This window comes from Protomyctophum parallelum, assembly GCF_964188405.1.
Source record: "Protomyctophum parallelum genome assembly, chromosome: 6".
Classification (NCBI taxonomy): domain Eukaryota; kingdom Metazoa; phylum Chordata; class Actinopteri; order Myctophiformes; family Myctophidae; genus Protomyctophum; species Protomyctophum parallelum.
The window spans coordinates 11,085,255-11,099,052 of NC_139701.1; the positions used below are offsets into that span (position 1 = coordinate 11,085,255).

Genomic DNA, 13,798 nt, shown 5'->3' on the forward strand with positions numbered 1-13,798 from the left:
TCCCAGTTGGGGAAATATGTTTAATTGCATTAATCCAAAATGGCCGCCAATTGGGCTTATTTGGCCAATCTTGGAATACATTTTTGACCATCAGGTAATTTTAACAGATTTTTTTCTGCACAGACCATTTCTATGAAGTCTCCAGAACACCATACTAAAAGTCCTAAGTAATCCTAGTTGCAGACATATGTTTAATTGGCATCAATCCATGATGTCTGCCAATTGACACCATTATCAGAAATATTGCCATTCTTAGAATAAATTCCTGGCCAAGAGGTAATTGTAACAGGATTTTTTTCACCACACATCATTTCTTAGAGGTGTCTAGAACAACATACTAAAAGTCCCAAGAAATTCCGGTTGCGGAAATATGTTTAATTGCATTAATCCAAGATGTCCACCAATTGAGACTATTATAAGAAAAATTGCCAATATTAGAATAAATTCCTGGCCAAATGCTAATTGTAACAGGATTTCTTTCACCACACATCATTTACTCGGCATCAATCCAAAATAGCCACCACATTATTATAAAATGGCATACATTTGAATGATTTTAAGTGATTTATTTTGGGACAGAGTGGTTAATACAAAATGGGTTGCAGTTTAATTGGATACAGCTCATAGGAAGTTGTGCAATGTTTTTCACCATACCAATTGTTGGTTGACGAACTATATTACAAATGTATTAGTCAGAGTCCTACAAGAATTCAAGCTGCCGAGAGTAAATCCTCTGTATAAAATTGGAAACAAATTAGAACCTGGCAACTATACCACCTACCAACTAAAGTGCTATCAAGTCTAGAGACTAGACTAACGGGGGAACCGGGGAACATCTCCTCAGACTCCATTGTCCCGGTGTTGGTACTTTGCGCTCCTGAGTAGTTATTTTGTACATCCACATATGTTAGTGTGGGACGTCCTTGTGATCAATGCCTGTGTATTGGTTCCCACAGCACCAATTTGCTGGCTGGCAGTTCTTGATGCCAATGTCCTGCTACAGGTATAGTCTCATTCTCCTGGCTGACATTGTCTGGCTCAGGGTGGTATCCCCTCATACTGAATTGTAGGCTATACAGTGCTGTGTTACTATTCGCCCATTGGGCCATGGCTCATTCGTCCATGACTGGTAACGTATGTGCCTGTGGAATGGGGAACCCGGGTTCATCATTGGCAGCGGTGTGTATGGTTAACCTCTACAAGTATGTTCCCGCAGGCGACACAGACCTTTATAGTAGTCGGCAGCTCTGTCAGTCTCCCTGGGGTGGAGGTCCCCCAGTCAGTCGAGCCTAGCTCCTGGCTGGCACGCGTGGACGCGCTTCCAGGTGGGGCGGACAACTGTAGGCTATACAGTGCTGCGTTACTACTCGCCCATTGGGCCATGGCTCTTTAGTCGACTGGCTACAGAATCTTGTTGGTAACATGTTGAGAGACTTCTGCAGGGTTGACTTCAGGGTCCATTCTGGTGTAGCACCCGTCTAGAACCTTCTGGAGGGTTGGCTTCAGGGTCCATTCTGGTGTAGCACCCGTCTAGAACCTTCTGGAGGGTTGGCTTCAGGGTCCATTCTGGTGTAGCACCCGTCTAAAACCTTCAACAGGGTTGGCTTCAGGGTCCATTCTGGTGTAGCACCCGTCTAGAACCTTCTGCAGGGTTGGCTTCAGGGTCCATTCTGGTGTAGCACCCGTCTAAAACCTTCTGCAGGGTTGGCTTCAGGGTCCATTCTGGTGTAGCACCCGTCTAAAACCTTCTGCAGGGTTGGCTTCAGGGTCCATTCTGGTGTAGCACCCGTCTAAAACCTTCTGCAGGGTTGGCTTCAGGGTCCATTCTGGTGTAGCACCCGTCTAGAACCTTCTGCAGGGTTGGCTTCAGGGTCCATTCTGGTGTAGCACCCGTCTAAAACCTTCTGCAGGGTTGGCTTCAGGGTCCATTCTGGTGTAGCACCCGTCTAAAACCTTCTGCAGGGTTGGCTTCAGGGTCCATTCTGGTGTAGCACCCGTCTAAAACCTTCTGCAGGGTTGGCTTCAGGGTCCATTCTGGTGTAGCACCCGTCTAGAACCTTCTGCAGGGTTGGCTTCAGGGTCCATTCTGGTGTAGCACCCGTCTAGAGACTTCTGCAGGGTTGGCTTCAGGGTCCAGCATTCACTGCCATAGAGGAACAGACTCCACCGTTGCATAGAAGAAGCTGAGTTTGATCTCACAGGGGAGGTTGGAGGGAGATCCATACACTGACCATGCCGTTCAGGGACCTCCATGCAAGTGCCTTCCTCACTTTCAGATCTTGCTCCGTTCAGTTGACCCATGAGCCCAGTTACTTGAAGTCCTTGACTTCCTTCAGCACAGTGCCTCCTGTTGTTGTCAGAGGTGGATGTTCTGGTGAGATGTTATAGGTGATAACCTCCTATAGCAGCGTGATCTTGTAGATCGGCTGTTTTTGGTGCACACAGTTTTGCAGCATGACCTCGTAGATCGGCTGTTTTTGATGTCATTTGCATGTTTTTTGGACAACATCTGTAGGAGTACTGTTGGAAAAAAGGTGTGCTTGTTCCACGTTGTCGGAGAGCAGGCTGATGTTGTCCGCATAGCCTAGTCTAGTCTGTGCGGACAACAGTCTGTCAGGACTACTTTGGTATGCCGTCTCGAGTCAAATGCCTTTGAAGTCAATAGAACTGAGTATTATTATTATTATTATTACTATTATTATTATCATTATATTTGTAACTATTCTTATTTAGTTTCAGTTTTGGAAAGTAATTAATAGGTGAGTGGCAACTAAATTGTTTGTGTTTCTGGAAAAATGATAACGATTATTAATCTAACATTATTAATCTAACATTAAAGGTATATTCAGTGATTTCACTTAATTCAAATATCACTTATTTTTTTGTTTTGTTGTGATAATCCTCTCTACTATAGAGTGTGTTGACCATATAAGGAGTTCCTTCCTGTCCCCAGTTAACCCCTGGGGGTCAAAAAACCTTAGGTTTCGTTTTTGACTCTCTATCCTGATTGGACGAAAGGCTGGGTCCCACAGCCAAAAACGAAACCTAAGGTTTTTTGAGTGAAATCACTGAATATACCTTTAATCTAACATTAATGTTAGTTATAAATGTAATGCCCATTTGGCTTGTTAGCTTATAACGAACAAAGTGCTAAACAAAATGATGACCGTGTATAGGCCTACTGATGGCAGCGTGTTCTATAGTCTAGATAGAACATGATAATAACAGCCTTCAGTTATATTGGTTCAAAATGGCTAAAATACACAGTATTGTATCTGAATATCCTCAGCTCAAAATATATTTGGAAGTCAATTGAAATCTCAGACGAATGAAAATTGTGCCCGTCATAATTTGGGTAAATATTAGCGCGTTTTACATAGGCGTTTTACATAGATTGTGCATTACATTCACCAATTCACACACAGATGGTGGAGGGAACCATGCAAGGCACCAACCTGCAGATGCAATCAGGGGTTCAGCGTCTTGCTCAAGGACACTTTGTCACTAACTCTGGGGGAGCCCAGGTTCGAACTGGGAAACTTGCGGTTCCCATTCGGCCACACTACCTCTGAGCCTCTGCTGCTGAGCCACTAATTGGCAGACATCCTGCATGGATTGACGCCAATTAAACATATTTCCACAGCTAGGATTTCCTAGGACTTTTAGTATGGTGTTCTGATGACTTCATAGAAATGGTCTGTGAAGAAGGAAATGATGACCTCTTGGTATATGGCATTTTTTCCTGATAATAGTCCCAGTTAGTGGCCATTTTGGATTGATGCCAATTTAACATATTTCTACAACTACGACTTCTTGGGACTTTGTGTTCTGGAGAAATTCATAGAAATGATCTGTGAAAAAAAACAGTTTCAATTACTTATTGGTAAGGAATTTATTCCAATATTGGTAATTGGCCATGCATTCTTTTGAGAATATCTTATTGGTGGACATCTTGTATTGATGCCAATGAAACATATTTCCGCAACTAGTATTTCTTGGGACTTTTAGTATGTTGTCCAGGAGACTTCATAGAAATGGTCTGTGAAGAAAAAAAATCTGTTACAATTAACTCTTGGTCCGAAATTTATTCCAAGATTGGCCATTTTTCTCATAATAGTCCCAGTTGGTGGCTATTTTGGATTGATGTCAATTTAACCTATTTCTGCAACTACGATTTCTTGGGACTTTTGATATGTTGTTCTGGAGACTTCATAGAAATGGTCTGTGAAAAAAAAATCTGTTTCAATTACTTATTGGTAAGGAATTTATTCCAAGATTGGTAATTGTCTATGCAGTTTCTGAGAATAGTCTTATCGGCGGACATCTTGGATTGATGCCAATTAAACATATTTCCCCAACTGGGATTTCTTGGGACTTTTAGTATGTTGTTCTGGAGACCTCATAGAAATGGTCTGTGAAAAAAAATCTTTTGTTACAATTACTTTTGATTTTAGGTCCAAAATGAGCTAGAATGCCTGGACTATGTGTGAAAATGTGAAGTAGTCGTAGAGAGGAACACATGTTTTGGGCCCTTGGTCTCTAGGGGAAACTGACTGAATACAAATACCATCTAAGTCCTGGGGCTGCCAAGCAACCAAGTGACACATGTGTACTGTTAAGTTAGATCAGTGGTTCTCAAATGGGCGTACATGTAGCAAATCCCTGGGGGGTACACAGAGATACTACAGGGGGTCTTATTTGTAATGATATATACTTGATATATTCTTCAATGTGTTCATTCATGGCATCATATGTCTAAAACGGCTACTTTTCAGGATTCAAATTCAAAAGTAGTCTATAGCAAAAATAGCAGATCTTCTATTTTTTCTCCTTTTGTAGGCTTTGAATGAAAAAAATTACATTGCATGGATGCACCTGGGACGTATCCTCAGTGATGTATCCCAAAGTCATCGAGGTTTCGGACCTCGCAACATCATACCCCTCACTCAGGTCACAGGTGACCCAGCCGCAGGGTGATCAAGTCCCAACTTACGTCCCAGTAGCTACCATCAATCAGTCACATTAGGGAAAGACCAGGGCCACACAATCCAAAGACCAGGGCCACACAATCCAAAGACCAGGGCCACACAATCAGTTGCTCTGGAACTACTCTGCCGGGACTGAGAGGTAGATCAATCTGGCGCGTGGAAGGACTAGGATCTGTAGGTTGACTCCTGTCCGGGCCCCTCCTACGTCTCACCAGGTCCACTCCTGCTCTCAGTCTCACCAGGTCCAGGACCTGTGCGTTGACACTGTAGTATGGCAAGTAGAGCATTAATTTACCCCAAAAAGTACAAATATGGAGTTATGAGGTTTCTACCCGATAGCAACGTTATGCTGGATTTATTTTTCTTCTTTTTAATCAGATAATGTAATCATCATTATCTATGTAAAGCACCTTGGATAAAGGCGCTATATAAATGCACCATTTTGAATTGCATGCATGTTTCCCTTCTAGTTGACACAGATGGGGTGTATTATGCAACAGAACAACTACATTATATATGTATGAACATATAGCCAGGCAATGGCGTGTAGCCGTGTAGGCACACTAATACCATGCCTTAAATTGGAATATCTGTTTTTCACTCTAGCACCACAATTGATCATGCATGTAGGTATTCCTTGAGCAGAATCAGTAGATGTTTAGGCCTACATACAGAGAATATTGGAAAGAATTCACCTAAAACCAGAGAACATAAAAATGCAAATTTATAAACAGATAATTCACAGTGGCAAATCCAAAATGCTGGGCATCCTTGAATTGAGGGAGGCTGACCTCAGTGCCCTGGCTCCCAAGAGGCTCACTGCACACAAGATGAGGTGGAAACTGAGCTGCACTTTTTATATACTATACCTGCCAACTGTTACCAAGACCACATCAGAGAGACACATATTATTTCCCACAGATCACAAACAAACACCCAACGGGAGCTTGGAAACTTGACGGATAACAAATAAAACTCCCTTATAGGCTGCTACCTGATGGGTGAAGCACAGCAAAGTGGAAAACACTGTGTTGTGACAGATAACAAAAAAACATCGCATGGATGCACCTGGGACATATCCTCAGTGATGTATCCTGAGGTCAATGGGGTTTCGGGTCTCGCAACATCATACCCCTCACTCAGGCGACCCAGCCGGGAGTGATCAAGTCCCGACTTACGTCCCAGTAGCTACCCTCAATCAGTCCCATTAGGGAAAAACCAGGGGCACACAATCCGTTGGAACTACTCCAGAACTACTCTGCCAGGGCTTGGAGGTACACTTCTGGCACATGGAGGGACTAGGCTCTGTGGGTTGTCTCCTGTCCGGGCCCCTCCTACGTCTCACCAGGTCCACTCCTGCTCTCACCAGAGCGAGGACCTGTGCGTTGCACCAGAGTCCCAGCACCAGACAGTTCATTCAGGAGTGGTGGGCAATGGTTCCTGAATGAACTGTCTGGTGCTGGGACTCTGGTAATCATAGACACGGACTGTGTATTCCTGCATGCTGATGTGAGTAGTTAGTACATTGACTTACATGGTACTCTATAAATATAAATATGTATGATTATTATTATTGTTGCTATTTTCTCAAGTTGTATATTCAGTTATATACTATGTATTTGTCTATTTTTCTAGCAAAATCACAGTTATTGTGTTTGTATTTTTATTTTTTTACTGTATATTTGATTGCAATTAAAGTTACAAAGAGAGAGAGAGAGAGAGAGAGAGAGAGAGAGAGAGAGAGAGAGAGAGAGAGAGAGGTAGACCATACCGCCCTACCTGAAAAGCAGATGTTGGATGTGGCCGCTAGTTGGTAGCATTGCCCTTTTTTTGCCCCTGCCCTGTCTCCGTCACATAAAAAAGTACATTGTTGTTGTTTTTTCACATTAGTTTTGTTTGTCTGTTTAGTTTACGATAATCCTGCTACGCTCCTGTTTTAACCAACGATATATCTTCTCTGAGGTGAGATACGTTAAATGGAATTCATACTAATTATAATCGTCTTCAGCGCCGCGGCCACACATGGTTGGAGGTTCGCGGCTTACCCGGGCCGGGGGCTGGTACCAGAAAAAATGTTTCACCCCTCCTACAAATTTATGATGCGAGTGTGTTCCAATGAAAACAGGTGGAATTCCCAGATTCCGCCAATCACACGCTGGGTTTCCGTGGAGTCCATGCGGTCGGGGGAGAGGGAGAGAGAGAGAGAGAGAGAGAGAGAGAGAGGGACTGAGGGAGGGAGGAGGTTGGAGTGGACACAATGCTGGGAAGAAGAAGTTCCGCCACACACACACACACACGGAGGGGCAACTAAAGTAGGAAAACAGCGTTTCTTTCTGCGCGTCGGCTCGCGGTTCCCCTTCACAGACACCGACTCTTTGGAGCTCTTCCAGGCCGGTGTTAGCTGCTCTCTCTGGGGTTTAGACAGACAGACAGACAGACAGACACACAGACGGGCAGGTCGCAGTGAGTCGTCCTGGTGGAGATAGAGCGGGGCACAGCGCAAGTGTGTGCACAACAAAAAGATACAAAGTTGCCACTTTGTTGGCTTTTTGACTGTTTACATTGTAGCGAACCCGACCCGGGACGCCTGTCTGTCTGCGATGGATGCCTAGCAGCCATCTATTTGGGACTATATACTGCTCTGGATTTATTCTTTAACAACGCCGGATTTTGTTTTTCAATTTCCCGACATAGTATTTTTTTTCTCCACTTCTTCTTGAAGGAGGATTATTATTGTTGTCGCGACCATGCCTGGAAAAACGAAGTACAATCTTGTCGACGATGGTCATGATTTAAGAATTCCTTTGCACAACGAGGAAGCGTTCCAGCATGGGATCAACTTCGAAGCAAAGGTGAATTCACATTATCAGCTGTGTGTGTGTGTGTGTGTGTGTGTGTGTGTGTGTGTGTGTGTGTGTGTGTGTGCGTGCGCGTGCGTGTGTGTCAGTGTGTCAGAGACATTGTGTAGTCAATGTTTACTTTGTTTTTCTCTTCGCCAGATGTTTAGCTGACCAAAATATTTAGGTTATACAAGTTGGTAGCTAATAGCTACTACTTAACTCACAAAGTGTGCCTGTAATTAACCGCTCCACTATAGTGACACATTTGTATAGTTTTTTTTTTTTTTTTTTTTAAACAGACTTGACTTTGGGCCGATTATTGAATCCATTTTAATGAATGGTTTGTTGTCATCTTTTTCTAGTACATCGGAAGTCTGGATGTGACACGACCAAACAGCCGAGTGGAGATTGTGGCTGCGATGAGGAGAATACGAGTGAGTTGGTTTGAAATTATTTTCAGGCTTCTTGTTGTTGTGTCTTAGTCTTAGTCACGTTCAGAAATCAGAATAGATATCATTTCATTATTTAGCTGTGTTCTGTTGATTGTGACACAGTGCTTGGTTGGTCCTTTTTGCCATATAAAGCCCCACAAAAGAGCGTTTCATAGCCTACGCAGCTTATAAGGGAAAGAAACACGAACTATAGTAGCTGTCATTTATTATTTTAGAAATACAACATTGTATAGCCTTAGGAGACATGTTGTAGGTCTCCCAATGTGCTCCGTTTAGAGATGGGGCTCGGTCTTTGAAGCAGTGCACTGGACTGGAAGACATGCAGGATTTTGGCGCTTTCTTTCTGTCCTCCTCGGCACTCTCCCACTCTGTGTCCAAAATGAAAGTTTTCCTCCCTTTTCTGGAATGGTGCATTAGAAGCCACTTCTTTCTTCTAACTCAAGACCGAGCTAATATTGAAAATACTTGTAGGCCTATGCTCTCTCAGTTTATACCTTCCCAATTATTGTGGACTGTCTGCCATTAAGAATGTGTGCAAAGAGTTGACCTTTTGGCAGCTTTACCCAGATCTTGTTGTTCCTGACACAACACACGTAATGGACCACATATTGTTTTAAACAATATTTCTATTGTAATCATATATGTATGCATATTACAACTTCTCTCAGATAACTTTAAACTTCATTACAAGAGCACACACACACACACACACACACACACACACACACACACACACACACACACACACACACACACACACACACACACACACACACACACACACACACACACACACACACACACACACAGAGTATATGGCTACAGCCATGCATAAAAGCACACGCAAGCAAAAGCTGCACAATTATCCTATTGACATTTTATAGTCAGAGACTGTAGTACCCTGGGCCGTACTACCCCCTGCTATAAAGTGGACCCCCCTGTGAGTGTGCTGCTATGGCGGCAGTTGTTGGCAGGAAAACTAGCTTTGGTTTGGCTCCTTTAGTGATAAAATGGCCTAACACAGGCTTGATTCGCTCTCAGCCACAGGTAGCCTACCACTGTAACAGACTGCACGCTGCGCCAGAAGAATGTCACATTCTACTTTTAGCCGGCTGTTGAACGTGTATTTCTAAAAAAGATTAATCTTTTAATTGAACATATTCAAGGCTTTAATATCTTTTACAAAAAAACGCCTTCACTTTCTTCCTCCAAAATAGATTCTGCCATTGTTTCTGGACCAAGGATATAGCCTAGGGCCTAGGCTATCGTCCTCTCTCATTCTATCTACGTGTACACACTAATTTTACTCTGATCCCCTCTGGAGTCTTTTGGAGTGGGGGTTAAGGAATGCAACGCTTCCCACTGGGCCTGGCCTTTTCCAAGTTTTTCTCTCCGCCTCTCTTGTCTGTAGTCAGTTGGAGTCATGTGGGTTGCTAAGCAACTTGTTGATGAGACGTATCTTTGTTCATTGTGTGCCTGAGTCACCTTGTTGTGAGCCAAGACCCGGTAAAACACTAATCACATCGGAAAAGCCACCTCTTTGGCGCTAAATGCAAAAAAGCAGCACGTCTTCTGGGTGTTCACTGGGATTTGACTGGAGACGAAAGAGACAAATTATAACGGAAATGATTATCTGCTCACCTTTGGCTCACCCTAAACTCACCAATCACATACAGTGTGTACTGTGAGTGTCACTGTGTAGCACAGGTAATGAGATGGGCTCTGTAATGAAAATGTCTTTATAGATTAAATTTGCCATTATCGTTATCCAGGGAAGTACAGTGGCATAGCTTATCTGCTCAACAGGAGAGGAGACCTTTACCATGAATTAAAGGTATTATTTTCTCATTTATCTGCCTTTGCTGGCGTAATTGACTGTGGGAGGATAATGTGGTATGGGAAAGCCAAGGGAAAGGGCATCATTGCATCAGATCAAGGAAGATCCCAGCTAGTTAATCTAGCCAGTGAAGATCAGGACCGTATAGTATACCAGTATCGGGGCCCATTGATCAATGACCGCATTGTATTTGGCAACAGATCTCCCGTGATACTTTCTCGTAGGAAGTACTGATCATTTCCATTACATTTTTCATTAGAAGTCTATATTTGTACGTCTTTAAATGTTCTGATGAATTGAAAATAGAGGACCCTGATCATTCTAAACAAGTCTTAGTGCTTTTTATGGTTTTATCCTCCTTTGCAGTACTATTTTTTCTTTTGTGTGCTTGAAATGGACATGTTGTCTGAAAACATGCTGATGGATGGTCGACAGACATTAAGTAGAAAGCATGCACTGAATGAATGTCTGTAATAAAAATGTCATGGCAACATCATATGGGAGCCCCCTTTCCACTAAGTGCAGCTGGACGAACTTGATATTTTACATTTGATTCAACAGAAAAGGCCACGAGGGCTTGTTTCCATTGTGGTCCTATGTATTTAATTCATCAAGACAACTCTCTCCGTCCCGGCACACACATTTCACCCCTCATTCGATGGTGAAATCATCGGATTGGCTGATTCACATTCTTTTATGTGGTTTGGACTTTTAACAGGTGTAACATTATTTCATAGGCTCGCTGGGCCTGTATAGGTAACAAGTAACAACTCACGGAGTGCTTAGGTTTATACTGTTTTACAAGAGATTTCCGCCTACCAATCGTCTTCTAAATGCATGGTGGTTGCCAGAACGGCAATCTGATTTGGAAATTTATCATGTCAGCACCCAAATATGGAGGGCTGCCCTAAATACATTGGATTGGTTCTGAAACTCTCTCTTAAAAAATTTATAATCTTACAGTAAGTACTGGGAGATTGTCCTCGGTCTATTGTACATTAATTCAGTTTCAGAATAGGCCCATGTTTCAACCCAATTCACAACTTTTGAATTGACGAAACAACCTTGCAATGTGAAAATGGGCAAAAGTGTTACAGTGTTTGCACGCTGCTGTGTTTTTTCCCTGCGTCCAATGCAAAACCCCAAAATTCACTCTGATATTCTGTCCCTTCTTGTATATATTTCATTACCAATAGGAAGTCGTATGATGAGTCTACTTCTCTGTTATACATTATCATATTGGCTTTCAATGGGTGTTGCTGTATGCCCAGATGTTTGTGCCTGGCTCCCAGTGAATGCTGGCCAATTACAGCACCGGTTATTACTCTAAAGATAACGATAGAGTTGGTATCTTTGACTTTAAAATATGTATTGCTGCAACTAATTGGTGGCGTTTTTAGAATGAGAGAATGTTAGGAAAGCATTGCACAGCACTTCTATTGCAACAGTTACTCATGGATGGACTAACTTGATTTAAATATGCTCCATTGGCTACCCATTTGACAGATATTTTAATACTGTTATAAAATCTGTTATTGATCTGAGTATATTTTATATGATTTCTTATTATATATACAGTATATATATATGTAAGCATACAACTTTTTATAGGTCTTTATAATATGCGGCTGTTTTTGTGCTTTCTTTTCTATTCGCAATGTTGAGGTGATGTTACAGTTATTACATAAGAGCCACAGCTTTGTTGACATTGGATAACCATCTGGATTAATTAAGTCGTCAAAGGTCCTCTGACATGTACACACATGCACACGCCCGCACGCACAAATGCTTGTGGCTGTGCTTTCTCCTGTTCAATCTAACATCTTGCCCCGCATTCTCTTGTCTCCCGCTGCTTTTAATTAGTGGCAGCTCGGGTTTACTTGTCTTGCGCACCAATTTGATTAACACTAACGGGGTATCGAGGCTTGGCGCCTGTCCAATTAATCCATCCTTGTTTAGTAAATGGCTTCCTCACCCCAGACGCTCTGTGTTAAATCTGATAGTGCAGGATGCACACATAGAAAGCACCTTTAGCACTTAGTTTTGTCGGGTACCTAGACTGCAGTTGAAGAGCAAAACAAATGGCCACTACTACTAGGTTGTGAAGTGAGCTTTAAGGCTAACCTGTATACCTGGTGGTGACTGCATGGGACATATTTCACAAGCATGCCATTACTATGGTGCCCCATCTACTCTGTAAATGGTGCATTAACCCATTTTGGGCGGGAACCCCTTTTTGGTGTTTTAAAAGCATTATAGCTATTGAAAAATAGCAGATCTACAAGCTCATAGTGCGGCACCGAGTGCCACGCTATGAACTTAGGTCTGCTATTTTTAAAAATTCGTGAAAATGTGCCTCAGATCTTTGAATATATATATTATTACAGAGTGAACATTTTAACTCAAAATTTTGCTTCTGGGGAGGTCCCTGGAACAACATATTTTCAGATGGGGGGGGCGGAGGCATATTACATACACTTTTTGGGGTCCTTGACATGAAATATTGAGCACCACTGATACAGAAACATAGATTGTGCATTACATTCAGCCATTGACATTGACACACACATTCATTCATACACTGATGGCAGTGGAAACCATGCAAGGCACCAACCAGCAATTAGGGGTTCAGTGTCTTGCCCAAGGACACTTCGACACTAACTCTGTGGGAGCCCGGGTTCAAACTGGCAACCTTACCTCTGTGATTACTCTCCATATAGTTACTGCTTGACAAAATGCATCTGCATTCTGCAAATTACTTAGCTTTGGTGAAATACCAGACCAGTGCATATTGGACTCAGGGACCCACATTGGCTCACAACCATTCCCAGTCTGTCAACACCTTGGTGAACACATCTGACTTTAATTCAGTCTAGAACTGTTTCCTAACCACAAACTCTGTGGCCTCAGGAAAATGGCAGCACTGTCTGTTGAAGGGAAATTCACTCAAACAAGTCAAAGGAACAATAATCTAGGCTTCACATACAGAGACAGGAAGAGACAGTAATGGAGGCTCAATCCTGTCTCTTTCAACTGTAGATGACAGTCTGTCTGGCCCTTGTATCCACAACACACACACACACACACACGCACGCACGCACGCACGCACATGCATGCACCACACACACGTTGAAAAAGATTGACCTACCTACCTATTTTTTTAAGCTTGCTGAGAAATATTTGCTATTTAACTACTTCCGAGAACGTTTATTATCTTTCTGAACATTTAATGAAAATTCTCCTTTTCGAAGTGGATACATGGTACATTTAGTGAAGGTCAACAATGGCCGAAACGTTGTGAACCTGTAATGGCAGTGTTTAAATCCAATAAACGAAATACTGTGTGGAGCAGCAGAGTTGTGTGCACTGCAGACCTCTCATCCTTTTATACTGCTATTATCTGATGTCCAGCACCAGCAAGGGACTGGATGTGCACAATCTACCTGTTTTGAACAGACTTTGTGAAGGTGCCTTCCAATTGGAGCTGGAGAGTGGCTTTGCATTTCCTCCCTGATTCAATTCCGGTTCACTGACCCGTAAACAGCCGGCAGTTCAGTTGTAGTTCATTTGTCATTGGGTGCCAAAATCGTTAATAATTGATAACAGCTGAGTCTTCCTTGAACTGAAATCTTTACTGGCAACAATCGGGAGGTCTTTCTTCTTGGCAGCATCACTTTGGCC

At 42.7% G+C, this 13,798-nt stretch overlaps 2 protein-coding genes across 4 annotated transcripts in view; one reads left to right on the plus strand and one right to left on the minus strand.

The window, feature by feature from the left end:
• Window positions 1–13,798, minus strand: part of LOC310860644 (calreticulin-like) — a 70,376-nt gene that overhangs the window by 53,609 nt on the left and 2,969 nt on the right. The gene's annotated exons all lie outside the window — the stretch shown is intronic.
• nos1apa (nitric oxide synthase 1 (neuronal) adaptor protein a) overlaps window positions 7,226–13,798 on the plus strand; it is a 210,436-nt gene continuing 203,863 nt past the window's right edge. For 2 of the 3 annotated variants that reach the window (XM_083767702.1, XM_083767703.1), the window contains exons 1-2: window positions 7,226–7,840; window positions 8,191–8,262. In XM_083767702.1, the coding sequence (XP_083623828.1) occupies window positions 7,736–7,840; window positions 8,191–8,262 (177 nt within the window). In that variant the 5' untranslated portion in view covers window positions 7,226–7,735. Of the gene's footprint in view, window positions 7,841–8,190; window positions 8,263–13,798 lie in introns of those variants that run through there. The other variant, XM_083767704.1, reaches the window with a different exon arrangement.